The 15,127-nt window shown below is 39.1% G+C and overlaps 1 protein-coding gene across 4 annotated transcripts in view; it reads right to left on the bottom strand.

Annotated features, from left to right (window-relative positions):
• The window catches only part of LOC101174284 (protocadherin Fat 3), a 73,872-nt gene that overhangs the window by 23,017 nt on the left and 35,728 nt on the right, over positions 1–15,127 (bottom strand). For 3 of the 4 annotated variants that reach the window (XM_023962741.1, XM_020708814.2, XM_023962742.1), the window contains exons 23-44: positions 14,863–15,016; positions 14,227–14,334; positions 13,952–14,135; positions 13,022–13,242; positions 12,074–12,526; positions 11,338–11,472; positions 10,858–11,251; positions 9,077–9,273; positions 7,324–7,477; positions 6,988–7,221; positions 6,605–6,783; positions 5,541–5,754; positions 5,208–5,422; positions 4,873–5,010; positions 4,119–4,262; positions 3,847–4,044; positions 3,334–3,611; positions 2,705–3,252; positions 2,425–2,553; positions 2,139–2,296; positions 1,462–1,993; positions 1,125–1,278 (exon numbers count right to left, since the gene is read on the bottom strand). In XM_023962741.1, the coding sequence (XP_023818509.1) occupies positions 1,125–1,278; positions 1,462–1,993; positions 2,139–2,296; positions 2,425–2,553; positions 2,705–3,252; positions 3,334–3,611; positions 3,847–4,044; positions 4,119–4,262; positions 4,873–5,010; positions 5,208–5,422; positions 5,541–5,754; positions 6,605–6,783; positions 6,988–7,221; positions 7,324–7,477; positions 9,077–9,273; positions 10,858–11,251; positions 11,338–11,472; positions 12,074–12,526; positions 13,022–13,242; positions 13,952–14,135; positions 14,227–14,334; positions 14,863–15,016 (5,121 nt within the window). Of the gene's footprint in view, positions 1–1,124; positions 1,279–1,461; positions 1,994–2,138; positions 2,297–2,424; positions 2,554–2,704; positions 3,253–3,333; positions 3,612–3,846; positions 4,045–4,118; positions 4,263–4,872; positions 5,011–5,207; positions 5,423–5,540; positions 5,755–6,604; positions 6,784–6,987; positions 7,222–7,323; positions 7,478–9,076; positions 9,274–10,857; positions 11,252–11,337; positions 11,473–12,073; positions 12,527–13,021; positions 13,243–13,951; positions 14,136–14,226; positions 14,335–14,862; positions 15,017–15,127 lie in introns of those variants that run through there. The other variant, XM_023962743.1, reaches the window with a different exon arrangement.

The raw sequence follows: 15,127 nt of genomic DNA, 5'->3' as shown, positions 1-15,127 counted from the left end.
CCATCATCTGCATTTGTTGAAAAAAACACCCTGGTATAGACACACACATACTCTAAAAGAAGTAAGAAAAATGTATAACAGCATCAGAAATAAAGTTTTACACAGTGAGCGCATGAACTCATCTAAGCTTCTTGTATCAAAGACTATATCCAGCTGTGAAAGCAAGAAAAGAAACACTTGGACTTCTTCTTTTCAATTTTTTTCCTTGATGGGATTTTTCTAAACACTTCGCAAAAAGTTAGTGAGACGGAAGTAAAAAGCGGAAGAAGCCTCATTGTATAACGATGTGAAGCTTTTCTCTTTAACTTAAAAAGTCAGCTGAGTCATGAAGTTTACAAAGTTTATTTTTCAAAGCGTCAAAGCGCTGACCAGTTGCATCTTCTCATAAATATTTTTAATATTTAATATTCAATAGCCTTATTGAAGTTTTCAACTTGGACCATAAGCTTTTAAAATGTTAGCAAAAAAATCAGCTTTTTTTTTTATTTGTATATTTTTAGTTATGTTTAAAAAACAAAATTATATAATATATCAAAATAAAATATAAAAATAAAAAATTTCCTAGATACCTAGATAGATATTTTAGCAGTTATTTAAGGTCTGCACAATGAAACAAAAAAAGAGGTTGATTGTGGTGGCATCTGTTTTTTTTTTGCTATGTTTTCACTATATTGCTATACAAAATAATTAATACAATAATTATATGCAGTAAAATTGTTTTATTTTCCAGTAAAAAGCTTTTTCACAGGTTTGTAGCACTCATGAAAACAAAAACAGGTGTTTTCTTTGAGAGAAAACTGCCCTCTTGTGGTAAATCTAGAGAACAACGAAATGAACACAGAGGTTATTTCAAAGACATTCCTGAGATGTAATTAAGAAAAGGAACTAGAGGCTGATTATATATATATTTTTTTTAAATTAAGTGTTGAATCAAAACCTCCAATTTGCTTTGAATAATAGCAGGCCAAAGATACAAATCTGCTCTGCGTTGTAGAGTGACTGTATTTAAACCAAAATATGTTTAACAATGAGATGCTTAAATAGCAAATACTCCTCTCTAACAGCATTACTTCAATCAGCTTCTAAGGCATGCATTTATGTGCTATTAGGCTGTTCTATCTTACATAACTCCCTGGAGTCCTCTTGGACAGCCACAGAGGAAAGCGTTGGCCACAGATGTACAATCTCCACCATTCTGGCATGGGTTTGGCATGCAAGATGTCATTTCCACTTCACACAGTTCCCCAGTGAAACCACCACTGCAACTACACATGAAACCTGTTGGGAAGAGATTTAAACTATTTAAAAAAATAATTTTGAGTAATTTAAAGGACAAAAAAATGCATGTGAAGCAAATTTATTGACATAAATCTTCAAATGTAGTGACTATTAATACTCAATCCTGCTTTAGAAAACATTATGTGACCAATGACAAGTGTGAGTGTGTGCAGATTCACAGACCTCCTGAAGGCAGGCTGCTGCAGAGAGCTCCATTGAGGCAGGGCCGGCTGACGCACGGATCTGGATAAAGCATGCAGCCCAACTTGACCTCGCTAAGCCCAGCTATCTCAGCGTAACGGCTCCTTTTATTCTGGAGTGGCAGCTCATTACCGTTCAGCATCAGTGAGCCCAGGCATCCTTGGAAGCCATCCTGTGCTCTCTGAGGGCCCCTTGCTCCACGGTCTCCGAGTCTTGGCATTCCGTTGTTTCCTCCTGGCCTCATGCTGGTCCTCTCGCCTTGCCCGTTCACTGGCCTTACTTGGGCCCCAAAGAAAAAGGACGGGTCTGATGCCAGAGGCCAAAGACTGACAGGAGCTCGAGCGGCTCTGCGGCGCTCCACATAACTGTCATCCAGTGACAGAAGGGTATAGTTTGTCATCAGTTCCAAAGCAACTGAATGCCAAAGGCCATCATTTATCGGTCTGTCAGAGATACCCATAATGCCTAGAGTGTTGTCACAGTCTAGCTGAAACCAGAGTCGACCCCCTTCAATCTGCAGAAAAGAAGTAAAAAGAATTAATTCTCTGTTTTTCTTTTTTGGAGTATTTACATTTTTCCTTTTACACTCAAACCGGCATAAACTAAGTGCTTCTCGGGGGGGAAAAGTGCTGTGGAAGTGCAGTCAACTTCTAATTTACCTTGAGCATGGTGCAGGGGTTAACACGCGTGAACATAATGACTCCTCTTCTCTGAAGAGTCCTGATTCTCAGGCCGAGCCTCATCTCTCCACTCTGACCTCTCTCTGTCACTCTGTACTTGATGTAGCTGTTTCCAGAAAAACTCAGAGAGGTTTGGCCTACTCCGTCACAACACACAAACACACACAGTTCAAAAGGTTTCAGCTTCAAATGAATGCTTATCCACTCATCCACCTGGAACAAGTAGGAATGACTGATCCGAATAAAAAGGATTTTCAAATTATACCTGCACACTCATCTAGTCGCTCGGGTAGACATTGGCAGACAGATGGCGCTGTAGGACCAGCGCGGACACACTGCATGTCAGCCGGACAAGACTGACCTTCACAAAGCTCCACAGGAATGGGGCACATCCCTCATGTTTTAAGAAGAGGGAGGTGCATAATTAGGAGAACATCATCAGGAATTTTGGACATTCATTAAATGAATTTCAATATGAAGGCACAGTGACATAATAAGCTGTAGTTTGTCTGGATTTAGTGTGGAGGCATGACTGCTGTGCTCACCGGGACAAATGCAGGTCTCTGTACGGCTGAACCTCGGTGACACCAAGCTGACTCTCTCTGTGCTGTAAGTAACAAGGGAGCCTCCCTCCATCACTACTGTGATGTCACACACCTTGTCGCCACAATTCAGCTTTCCAGAACAAGTGCTGCCCACCACAGCTCCTCCAATCTGACCCTTTGCTGCAGCCTGCTCCAGCTTCGCTGATAACTCTTCCTTTGAATAAAAAACCCCAATCCGTCCACCTCCTGATGCCTCTGGCCTCTCCATAGCCAGAACTAAGTCGACATCTGACGTCCCCATCACTGGCTGCACACTGATTATGTGCAAAGGATCTTGTTGCCCTGGAGACCATTTCCCGCCAGCTAGTCTTCGTAATGTTGATTTGATTTGGTTCAGGTGGCTACCAAGTAATTCCTTTGGGGAGAGGGAGCTGAAGCGTAAGGTCACAGCGTTACGCAGAAGTTCATCTGTTACTTGTTCGACCAGGATTGACAGGTCAGCTATCACAGCAAAACGACCATCGCTCACTGTTGCGTTCATCTGGTATCTAGGAAATGACAAGCAAAAGTGTTACATTTTTAAATCAGAACTCTTATATTTGTGTGTTTTGGTTCTTGCATGTGTGTACCTTCCTGGTTCCAGTCCAGCCAAAGCTACAATGCTTCCATCCTGTCTGTTGATCCTAAACATGCTCTTAGGCAGCGGCTTCTGGGTAAACAACAAAACATCACTGGGATCACGGTCGGCTGCGTAGATCTGACCGACGGTGCCGCCCGGAAAGGTATCTGTCAACATGACAATGAAGATTTCCAGAGGGGAGACGGTGGGCTTGTACTGACTGTTCCCCATAACTCTCAGAGAGACCCAGGAGGATGAGGTAAGACTTGGCCTACCAGAGTCACTTGCCTAAAATGGCAACAAAAAAAAAAAAATGTCAAAGAAAAGTTGGCGAATGAGCAGGATCAAGAAAATAAGACAGGTTTGGGTTAAAATGGTAAATTTTTAGATAACTAAGAACCTCTCTTTGCTTTTTCTTCATTGCACACATGTATGGATTGTGTTTACTCAGTACCAAGTATATCTGCTTTGATAGAAGTAAATGCATAAATAAATGACCATATAAATAAATGGCATCCTTCACCTGGATTTCCAGGGTAAATTCTCTTGGGGCTTCAGGGCCAAACAAACGGTTGGCCTTCAGAGTACCAGTTTGATCCAAAGCAAAATAACTTCCTTCATTTCCCGACGCAATGCGAAACACAAAGGGAGCGCCGTTTCTGGGGGAGTCTTTATCACTGACTGACAATTTCAACAGTTCGGTACCAGCAACCTGATTAAGCTGGAGGTAGAGAGAAAAAAGGATGAGGCAGAAAAGCAAACACTTTGAGTGTGCAAACACAAACAGGCATGTACCTGTATGACAGCTGTGGAATTAGGTGGAGCAAAAACAGGGGGGTTGTCGTTGACGTCTGAGATGTCGATGTTAACCGTGACTCTGGTGGACATGGCAGGAGAACCACTGTCGAAGGCTTGCACTGACAAAGTGTACATGGATACCTAGATGGCATAAAAAATACTAAATAAGCATGGTATGGGACCATTGTGGGGTGTTATGCTACATTCACACCTGGCATGCGGCACCCGTTCAGCCCATGGTGTTTACACTGGACTGTCGCTATCCAATATTAGTGCACGTACCACCGAAAGTTGGAAGAGGGTTTGGTCCGAAATGTCAAAGTGGTGCAAATTTGGACTTTGTGTCATTTAATTCCAGCCAGGCAAAAAAGACAATTAATAATTTCTCCTCCATGGTCAATTTTCAAACAATTGGCATTTCCGTGAATTAAAAGGGATGCCACCCATACTTAACTACCATATTAGAGTCCTTGACTGATCAAAGTTCAACTGGTTTGGCTTTTAATGCGCGTCCACTGAAAAACGTTTTGTACGTAGAGCCTAAAAACTGTTTTAAAAACTTGTATGCGTATACATGCGTATACATGCGTTTGCATAGACTTTTCATTGAAAGTGGTTGTTAGAACACATGTCGCCAAGACCACTGTGAATGTAGCATATCTCTTAAAATAATATCTTATTTTTGGTGCTAACAAATTAGAAAAGTAAAATGCAACTTTCATGGGATATTGCAAACTGAAAGTATGCTTACAAGCTCTCTATCAAGCTTTTTATTGACTTTAAGCAGTCCTGTAACAGGATCAATCCAGAAGTGATTGCTCCGATCGCCTTTCAGAATGGAGTAGGTTATTCGCCCATTCACCTGGCTGTCTAGATCTTCTGCAGAAACCTAAATGACAAAACAAACACAAAAGGCAAAAGAGGAAATCAAATAAAAAGCTTATACTTTAGTCACAACTGCTCCTGATGGGTTGACACAGGCCTGGACAACCCAAAAACCTGTAGCACCCATGTGGGTCAACCCCCATACAGGTGCATGTGACCAAGGCATCAGGCAAAAAAGATGGAAAATCAATTGAAAGTTACCCTTGTAACTGTCTGTCCAACAGATGCATCCTCGCTGATAAGCACATTGTAAACATCCTGATCAAAGGTGGGGGCGTTGTCGTTGACATCCATCAGTTCAATGACAACCATGGTGGCTGTACTAAGAGGAGGGTTCCCACTGTCCCACGCCTCAACAGTGATGTAGTAGTCCTTACAAACCTCAAAGTCCAAGTCATCGGCTACAGATATTGAACCTATATGCACATAAAAATGTATTTATTCAGGGCATTCTGGGTTCAAGATTTCTTAAGTTATTCTTCTAATAAAGACTATGACAATGTGAGCAGGGCGACATAGGAAATATCTTCTCACCCAGTTTTCTGTTGATGATAAACTTCCCCAATTCATTGCCTGACCGAATGGTGTACGTGATCTCTGCATTTGGACCGATGTCAGCGCTCGTCGCCAACACGCGGAGTACCTCTGTCCCCACAGCTACATCTTCTGGGATTGTGACAGCGTAGTCCCTCTTCTGGAAAACTGGGGCATTGTCATTCACATCCAGCACCAAAATCGTCAAATCAACCTGAGGAAGACCCAGAACGTAGACAGGCTGTGACACATGAAGTCATTTGTTTTGTGGAGGTTTTATCTGTCAGAGTTGAAGTTAAAAGTTATGAAAATATAGCAATTTATTAGACTTTTGGCAAAATCTGTGTATCGTTTATCTAGCTTTTCCTTTTGTGGAACTACCCCATCATTAGGTTAAAAACATCTTTCTTGTTCATTTAAAATTTACATCAATTTGTTTGATCATTGATTACACCTTCAAACATTTAGTTTGTTAAACTAAATATAGAAAAAAAATCAATTAAAAATAAAAAAAAAGTTAAAAGTTTGTGAAGCTAACACTAACGAAAGTTGAAATATAAAATCAGTGACCAGACATTTTTATAAACTTTCATTTTATTCAATGATTGTTGTGCTTTTAAACAGAAAAGAATATACACATTTCCAAATAAGGTAGTGAGTCTGTCACGTTGGGGATTAAAGATTCAGAAAGATTAAAACTCTTAAAAAGCTGAAAAAAATATACATTAAAAAAATCTACAATCAAAAATGATTTTTTTCACAAAAGCTAAAATACAGCAGTGTCTTTTGCTGGTTAGAACTCAGTATTATTCTATGAAATAAAGCTTTTTTATTTTTTTGGTCTAAGTTAGTAAAGTACATATATATCCTTTCTGTATTTTATAGTAGTTTTGAGATGTAAATTAGTTACAAAATACTACAGCAATCTGCTCACTTATTTTTCTATAGTGTCAGTGTTTTATGAAAGAACTAATCCCTGCAAATATTCATGATATTATCACCGTTTCAAGGCTGCCAGTGGTGAGGTACAAACAATATGAAAGCAGGCAAAATCCTTCACCAACCTGGGAAGACATCGCCCCCTGCTGTCCAACTCTGTCAGTAGCCTGGGCACGAATTCGGTAGGACTCTTGGCTTTCTCTGTCCAGGGATTTTTCCAAAATAACTACTCCAGATAAGGAATCAATTGAGAAGAATCCATTGAACGAGTCCACAAGAGAATAGACCACTGTTCGGTTCAGGCCTGTGCAGGAAAATGTATAAAATTGATTTATGGCTGTTTCTTTTTAAATGCTTTAGGCTCACCTTTGTAAATGTGTAGCTTAAAAACCAACTGACTGGTGAGACACTGTCTCTATTTTGTTTTCATTGTATGTTAAAACGCATAAAATGAAACTTTGGCTCACATAATAACCCCACATGCCAGTTTAATATCACAGCAGCTTACCCTCATCAGGGTCAGTGGCTTGCAGCCTGGTAAGCAAAGCCTTGGGGGCAGCGTTCTCATAAACACTTGCCAGGTAATGGGTAGATGAGAACAAAGGGGCATTGTCATTCACATCCAACACTTTGAGAGAAATGTCAGATCTGCAGAACAGCCCTCCTCCATCAGTTGCCTGGGCAATGAGATTATAGGTGGGTACCAATTCACGATCCATTACAGTGGCAGTGCGCAACTCGCCTTTGGACAAAAAGACACAAGTTACACTGGGAATTTTCTGATAGCTAAATTAATTTAGTTTTATTCTATTTATTTTAACTTTGAAAGACTAATTTAAGGTACCAGTGTTTGCATCCATATAGAAATCTTCCACTCCAATGCCAAACAACGAGTACTGGATTTCAGCGCTGGAGCCTGAGTCGGCATCTGTTGCACTCACTGTAAGGATGCCCTTGTTGGTGAGAATGTCTTCCGGAAAAGAGGCACTATAGACTGCCTGCATTTAAACATATGACAAACAAACTAAGCATTTAGGCTTACAATAGAAATGTACTGAAAAATTAGACAAAAAAGAACCTGAATACCCTAATTATGTTCAAAATGTGACAATTATCCATATCTTTTCACATAATTCCGGTGCGACTGAACTACTTTGATATGATGCATCTCATTTGACACATCAAATTAACATCTTCGCAGGTTGGATTGCTTGTCAGATCGTTACCTTAGATTTCCCTGTGGCTTGATGTAGACGTGAAGGCAAATGCCTAATGTATAATCATGGTTCATGATTTGACAAGTTGATCAAAGTAAAGACAAGGAAGAACATCTGACAGCTTCGCTTTATACGTTTTTTCATTCTGTCAAGTAATGTTATGATTAAATCTTTTTTTAAGATGATCATATATCTTGCCAGACAGCCAATAATCCTTAACTATATCCACCTGAACCGCTGTGGTTTAAATTTAAAAAAAGGTAAATGACGGAGCGCTATACTGCAAGCTTTTTTGTGTGTTTTGAGGTTTATGGTCCTTTCGCTTGAACTTAAAAAAGAAATATAAGGCAAATAAAACTTTATTTCTGTTGCCCTAAATTTTATGAAAAATTTGTCATAAATCTAAAAGTACTGTACCAAATACAGTTACCATGTATGGTAGTGTACAGGTAATTTTTAACCTTTGTGCTATCCTAGGCACTTTAACGTTGGGAGTTGGGTCATCTAGACCCACTAGACAGTGCTCTGAACCTTTTTTCTTCAATGATTTGTGATCTTCACTGGTGTCCATGGATTACATGAAATCTTTCCACCTTTGTCATGGTAGGGAGACCATGTCAATGTAAGGGTGGGGTCATCTAAGATAGCACAAGGGATATAGAAACCCTTAAAAGTTTCAAAATAAAGGAATACCTAAACGAAAAGAACTTTTAATTTGAATAGATGCAAAGCTTTATTCTTCAAAATTAAGCTATTTTTATTAAAGTAAAAAAATGAAGTAAATGTGATTATTAAGCTACAGTAAATCAAATGTTCATATTAACATTTTTTGTATATTATTTCGGGATGAGTCCCGCTTAATCCACTTTTAGAGGCTTTTACCGTCACACTACATCTGAGTTATGTTCTATGAAATATAGTCTTGAAGCAATTTGTAGGAAATAATTAATGTTTGTAGAGTAATTCACGATGGAACACTGAATCAATATTTTAACTCAACAAAACCTGCTTCTGATATTGGGGTCTAGACTTTACTTTTCTCACCATGTCATAAATATGCAGATTTCAATTATTATAAAATGTTCCTTTGTAGATAAGGCCTAAATGTTATTTGAAAAAAATCAACATGTTTTATAACAGAATATGATGGGATTAAATGACATAATCGAACAATTTCAGAACTTTCGCAGTGATTATTTTATTACATCTTAACTATATATATATATATATATATATAAAGTATTTAATTGTTAATTTCTTATCCACAATTTCATAAATCTGTTCTGACCAAATACATTTATTTAATTTTATTTTTTTAATTAATGTGGTCAAAGGAAGACGTATTAAAATGCACCACCTCTTCATGTCTTCTTCCCTTACTTGTTTGCATATGGGGCTGTTGTCATTGGCATCCATCACTGTAACCTCCACAGCGGTGTGAGCCACATACAGCCCATCGCTGGCTGTGATATTGAGCAGATAATAGTCTTGCTGCTCACGATCCAGCAGTCCACTGACATACACTTTCCACTCCCCCTGAACAAGGGCCAGAGCAAACACACCCCGCTGATTTCCACCTAGACAAAAGAAGACAAACCACAGAGGAAGATGAGGAAAGGGGGCAAGAAAATGTGAACAAACCTTTTCTGTTGTCAGGTAAATAAACACAAGTTTCTAAATCAATCTGGTTGCACTGGATCAATAATAGAAGGTCCCCCTTGGACCCAAAAAACCTTATCATCAAAGTGCTATGCAGTGCAGGTATAGACACGGCCCTTTTTTTATTTTTATTTTTTATGACTGGCATGCATTTTTGGATAGTGTTAAAGAATAATAAATGTTAGTCTCATAAATAAGATAAAAGCTTTTGAGTGGAGGGCGGTCAATGCTTATTAATCTTCTATGCAAGAGTAACTATAAAAGAACAGCAATCTTTAAAGTTTCTAGATAAAACCAGCTTGTTGCTTCATCAGATGTATTTATTAAGATAAGTAGTTCATCTGTTCCACAGATGTGCTGCTTTTCTTACCATACCTAGGTTCTATATTATGTTTAAACAGTCATACAAGGCCTCGGCATCGTTTTATTTTATTATTGAACAGTAAAAAATTAAAAGCACGTTAAAAAAATTGTCTATCCTACATTTATGCTTTTAATGAATGTTTTATGGTTAAAGGAAGATTTCACTTTTGTTGAAAAGGGAATTGCATGAAGTACTTATGAATGGTTGGTGTTTGGAAAAGACACAGAAAGATACTTTGTTGGGAGAAGATAGCTATGGGCTTTATGGAAATCAAAGCATCAACAATACATTTTCACCTTAGAATAGGTGGCAGCATCATAAGAAAATACAATTTTTTAAAAGTATTATGTCAGCTTTATGTTTCATTTAAAGACTTATCTGATGAAAATCTGTTTTTTTTTATGTGATTAACATGTTTTTGTGGCATTATTATCATGGTGGAGGACATATACGGCAGAAAACAAACTTTCTGTCTAATTTTAAACTTTAAAAGAGAAGATATGATGATTAAGGGATATGCCTACATTTTAACAAAAGCTGAAACAAAACAGTGGGAAAACAGCCCTTTTCTTCCATCGTAAAACCCAGTAATTAGACCTAAAGCATAAATAACATCTTTGACAAAAACATTACTGAGTGAAAAATGGGAGACCAAAACTCTAGATCAGAAATTATGTAAACTTTGTACTGTTTATTCAATTAAACTCCAACCCTTTTTTTGATCATATGCCAAAATCAAATCTTATGACTAAGTTGAAACTTCTCGAGCTCGCCTCCCTTGTGTATTCCGTTCCGGGGAAGGAACACCCACAGAGTGACAGACTTCAACCCAAAGTCCGTGAGTCAGGCGCAGCTCAAGGCAGAAGTTAGCACTCTGAGCCACTCCTACCACATATCCACTCATTTTAGCAATAAAATTTGCACTACTGAGAGCTACGGGCTAATATTAAGGGACAAAATCAACCCACCGTATCAAAAGGTGCTTAATTTATGGCATAATATTGCATTGAAGCTTTTGTAAGCCAGCTTGGGGCTCACAGCTCACGGTTTTGAGTGACCCACGAGACTTGAGTCAGGTAAGCCACCTGAAGTAGATCAGAGCTGTTTGCAGCGCTTGCCTTTTCTTTGATTTCCTCACCTGTGATGTAAAAGCTAACCAGACGGTTTTGGTCTGTGCCATCTTGGTCTTTGGTTCTCAGAACAACCACCACCTCACCAAGAGGATCACTCTCCTTTACAGCACCTCTGTAGAACTCCCTGTCAAACTGTGGCGGGTTGTCATTGATGTCCGACACGGTTATGGTTACCACAGCGGAGGAGGAGAGAGGCAGCAACTCGGCCAGGTCAGAGGCCACTACTTCAAAACTGTAGCTGGAGCAGGCCTCGTGGTCCATCTGGCCCACTGTGGTGATCCAACCTGTTTTACTGTCAATGGCGAAGACAGAACTGGTGGTGATGGCGCTTGTGAGGTATGGAGCGTTGATCGTCAGGTCCAGATTGTAGGTAAGCAGAGCCCCAAGGCTATAGGTCACCTGTTGTTTAACACGCAGAAATGTTTCATTAACATATTATTGGAAAATAAGGACAAAAAGAAGTTGGAAAGAATTGTGCCACATACCTGTCCGTTGGAGCCCCAATCTGGATCAAGGGCACGGACTTGGATCACTCTTGTCCCTGCTGGCATCCCCTCCATCACGGTGGCAACATATGCATTAGTCTCAAATACTGGCTGGTTGTCATTCACATCTAATATCTGCGAAATAAGACAAATCATCGAAAATTCTGGTCTGCAAAGTGTAAAACACTCTCAAAACAACAAAAATTCCAACTTCGTCTTAAAAAACAAAAAACAAAAGAAACTATTCTTGATCCCATCACATACATGAAATGTGCATATTTGTCCCCAATAGTTCAACATTTTCTTTAAATTAAAATATAAAAGCAAATTTTGTTTTGGGATTTTTTATGTTTAAAAGGAAGACAAGGCACTGCTTTCAGCAAAAAGTCTTTTGCCATGTTGCTCTTTGATCAAAACTTATTGTCACTATAAAAGTAGTTTGGAGGCAGAGTTTCCATTCGCAAGACGCAGAACAATTTGAATAATTTAACAGGCTTCTGGCTTTCATTTTTTTTTTGTCATTTTTAAACCTATACCCAAGATAAACTGTTGTGTTTTGTTTACAGTGAAGTTGGTTTGCAAGAAAACAGGAGAAAAAACAAAAACAAAAAAAACAATGAGATTGGCTATTTGACAGGGGGATCTAGTCACAAATGAAGTGTTTTGATGATATTCCTAATATAATATTAATTTTAAAATTTTAAGAGAAAATGAGTTAATCAGGACCTTCACCGACCTTAACCTCCACATCCACAGTAGTGACAGACTCAGTCAGGTCTCGTCTTGTCATTGCTGCTACTTTAAAACGGTAGATGTTGACGTCTTCATAGTCTAGCGGTTTCAGCAAGCGGATGAGACCTGTTTCCTTCTCCACCATGAAAGTTTCTCCTTGGTTACTGTCGAGCGTCTCTCCTCCAACTGCAGTGAAGAACCCCACCTGGCCCGGACCCAGGTAAACAGAGCCCAGCGCTGTTCCTACTGATGTGTCTTCGGGGATGGTGAAAGAGTACTGAGGCTGACTGAACGAAGGAACGTATGCATCTGGGGGAACAACGTGGATGAAAGCTGAAACCAGCGAGTGCTTGGGTGGAGAACCCCCATCTGTGGCTTTAACAAAGAAGGACAGCACAGTTCCCTGTAGGTGGTCCACTGTGCTTTTAGTCATCATCCAGCCACTGTCTGATTCCACCTGCACACCCACAGAAACATAACAATAAGCTTTAGAAACAACAATTACCATTTCAGTTAATATCCTAGATTCAGATCTGCTAAAATTAGTATAAAAGTATAAGTAACAAAAAATGTTTATGTTTAAGCCATTTTCATGTTGGATTTTGTCATCTTGTCATACATTTGGAGCAGATGTTGTTTGTTTATGGCCTGAATATGATTAGATTTTAGAAAATGAACCCAACATCAACCTCAATGCAACATCATTCAGTGGATGAATACAAATCTGTAATATAATGAACACAGATGGCATTTAATCCTCTAATATCAAGAGGAGGCTGTTAGCTTAAAGTACCCTCTAATTAAAAATTAATTTATACCGCACGGGTCTTTGCTCTAATACAGTGTACAGTATTCATTAGTAGCGGTTTATATCCAGCTTCATAAAACTGAATTTTTAGTCTATTGTGGTGTCTTTTTAGGGACATAATAAGCTGGATTCTAATGTACTGACCTCCAAAACATCAACAAGTGAGAGGCGGGCCTCACTGTAAAGGGAGTAGGTTATCCTTCCATTAGAGCCAGCATCAGGGTCAGTGGCCTGGATCTGAGTGACGAGAGAACCTTTGGCGACATTAGCTTTGATGCTCATACGATACTCTACTGCTCTGAACTTAGGAGCGTTGTCATTTTCATCGGCCAGGACCACTCGCACTGTGCAAAATGATGCACGCCCTGGGGAAGAATAAACATCCATTAATTATTATTCTGCTTCAGAAACAAAAAAATGACATTGGTGGATAATGATTTTCAAGGCAAGTTGTTATGTAAAAATTTAAAACATTGGTGATGTGATTAAAGTCCCACTCCGATCATCTTTTGATCTGTTTTAAAACGTTCCCATTGATCTTTTGATTATGATAATACCATTTCTAGCCAAAAGGGGAAAAAAAGTTTCATTTTGTAGGCCATAATTTCTGCAGAGTGGTACGAGTTTACCAGAAATTTCAGCGGAGTAAGCCCGCCTCTACTTCCTGTCATCCATCTATGCACTCTCTCTCCCACCAGTTTACAGCCCCTTACACCCCAACCTAACTTTACCGATGTAACTAAAATGGCGAGCAATACTGGAGAACATGGATCTAGTCGTCTACAAGTGGATGCATCAGAATGGAGCAGGGAGCTTGTGGCCTGCCCAGCATATTTTCTACATCACAAACAAGCTCTTTTTCAAACTGCATTTTTTTGTCTGCTCCTGACTCACCGATATTTGAATAAAGAAATACTCAGAAATGCAATTTTAAGCTTAATTCTCTTCATGTATGTCCCCCATCATGGCAAAAAATGCCGCAATAGCATGTTAAAAACACCTAAAAACATGATTTTTCTTTTTTACAGAGTGTGTCTGTAAGCGCCAACATTGCTAGGTTTAAAATAGAAATACCTCCACCATCCAGGGCCATGACAGTCAGCACCATGTCTTTGTTCAAAGGATTTTCTCGATCTAACATTTCTACTGTGGATATGACTCCATCTGCATCAATGGTAAACTGACTTTTCCCCAAGTCATTGATGAAGGAGTAGGTGATCTGGCCATTCAAACCTGAGTCTTCATCTGTCGCCCTAACCTAAGGATCAGTTGAAAAAAGACCACATTGATCACATTCATGAATTCAATAATGTTTCCTTTTAAGCTTAAGTATAGTAGAGCAAAATAACCTGAATGACTCTTGATCCTGGAGAAGAATTTTCCGGGACTTCGGCCAGGTAAAACCTCTGACTGAAAACCGGGCTGTACAGATTAGCTCCCAGGACACGCACGACCACCTGCAAATCAGTCTCAGTCATTCCATCACCCTTTTCCAGATAACTGCATGCTGACATTTTGTTGATGCTATAACATTAAATATCATGGGCTGATTTGTTATGCATTATTGGCTCAATGTAGAAATATGAAGCCTGTAAGCTACTAATGACCAATATTAATTACAGACTTGCAGGCACTCAGAACCCTTTAAAATATCAAAAATGCATTTTTTTCTTTAGGTATAAATAGATAGTATATATACCCTATATTCCATATATACATTCCATTTTTAATTAACACAAGTTGACAGATGTGAGCATACTTTCTAGGTAGCAGCTCAACTTCCTAGTAAATCTGAAATGACATGGTATTAACCTCACAGAAATCGACAGTTCTACTGGACAGCTGTGGCAGATGTTTGTAATAATTCCAGAATTAAGGGGTTGCTAATAAAGAGCCTTCAGCGAATGATATTAACGCTAGAGGGCTTTAAAAAAAAGCAAATCAGTTGACAGGACAAGATTGTAACTGCCAAAAAGTGGTTTCACCTGAGCGCTGTTGGTAAAGACTCCATCTGACACAGAGACATTGAGCTGATAGGAGAGTTTCATGCCTTGTCTCCTCTTGTTAGACAGACGAATCACCCCCGTATGTGGCTCCATCATAAAAGTCATTTTCTCATTTCCCGAGAGAATACTATACCTGTGGAGAGAGAAAAAAGAACCTGATTATGGCACATAAAGCTTTAAGGATACAAGTGCTAATGGATGCTTCTAGTCAAAAGTGTCAAGCCACCAGTTCCTGCTAAAAGTC

This window comes from Oryzias latipes, chromosome 14, assembly GCF_002234675.1.
Source record: "Oryzias latipes chromosome 14, ASM223467v1".
NCBI lineage: Eukaryota > Metazoa > Chordata > Actinopteri > Beloniformes > Adrianichthyidae > Oryzias > Oryzias latipes.
The sequence above is the reverse complement of the archived record's forward strand: the minus strand, read 5'-3'. Positions and strand labels throughout refer to the sequence as shown.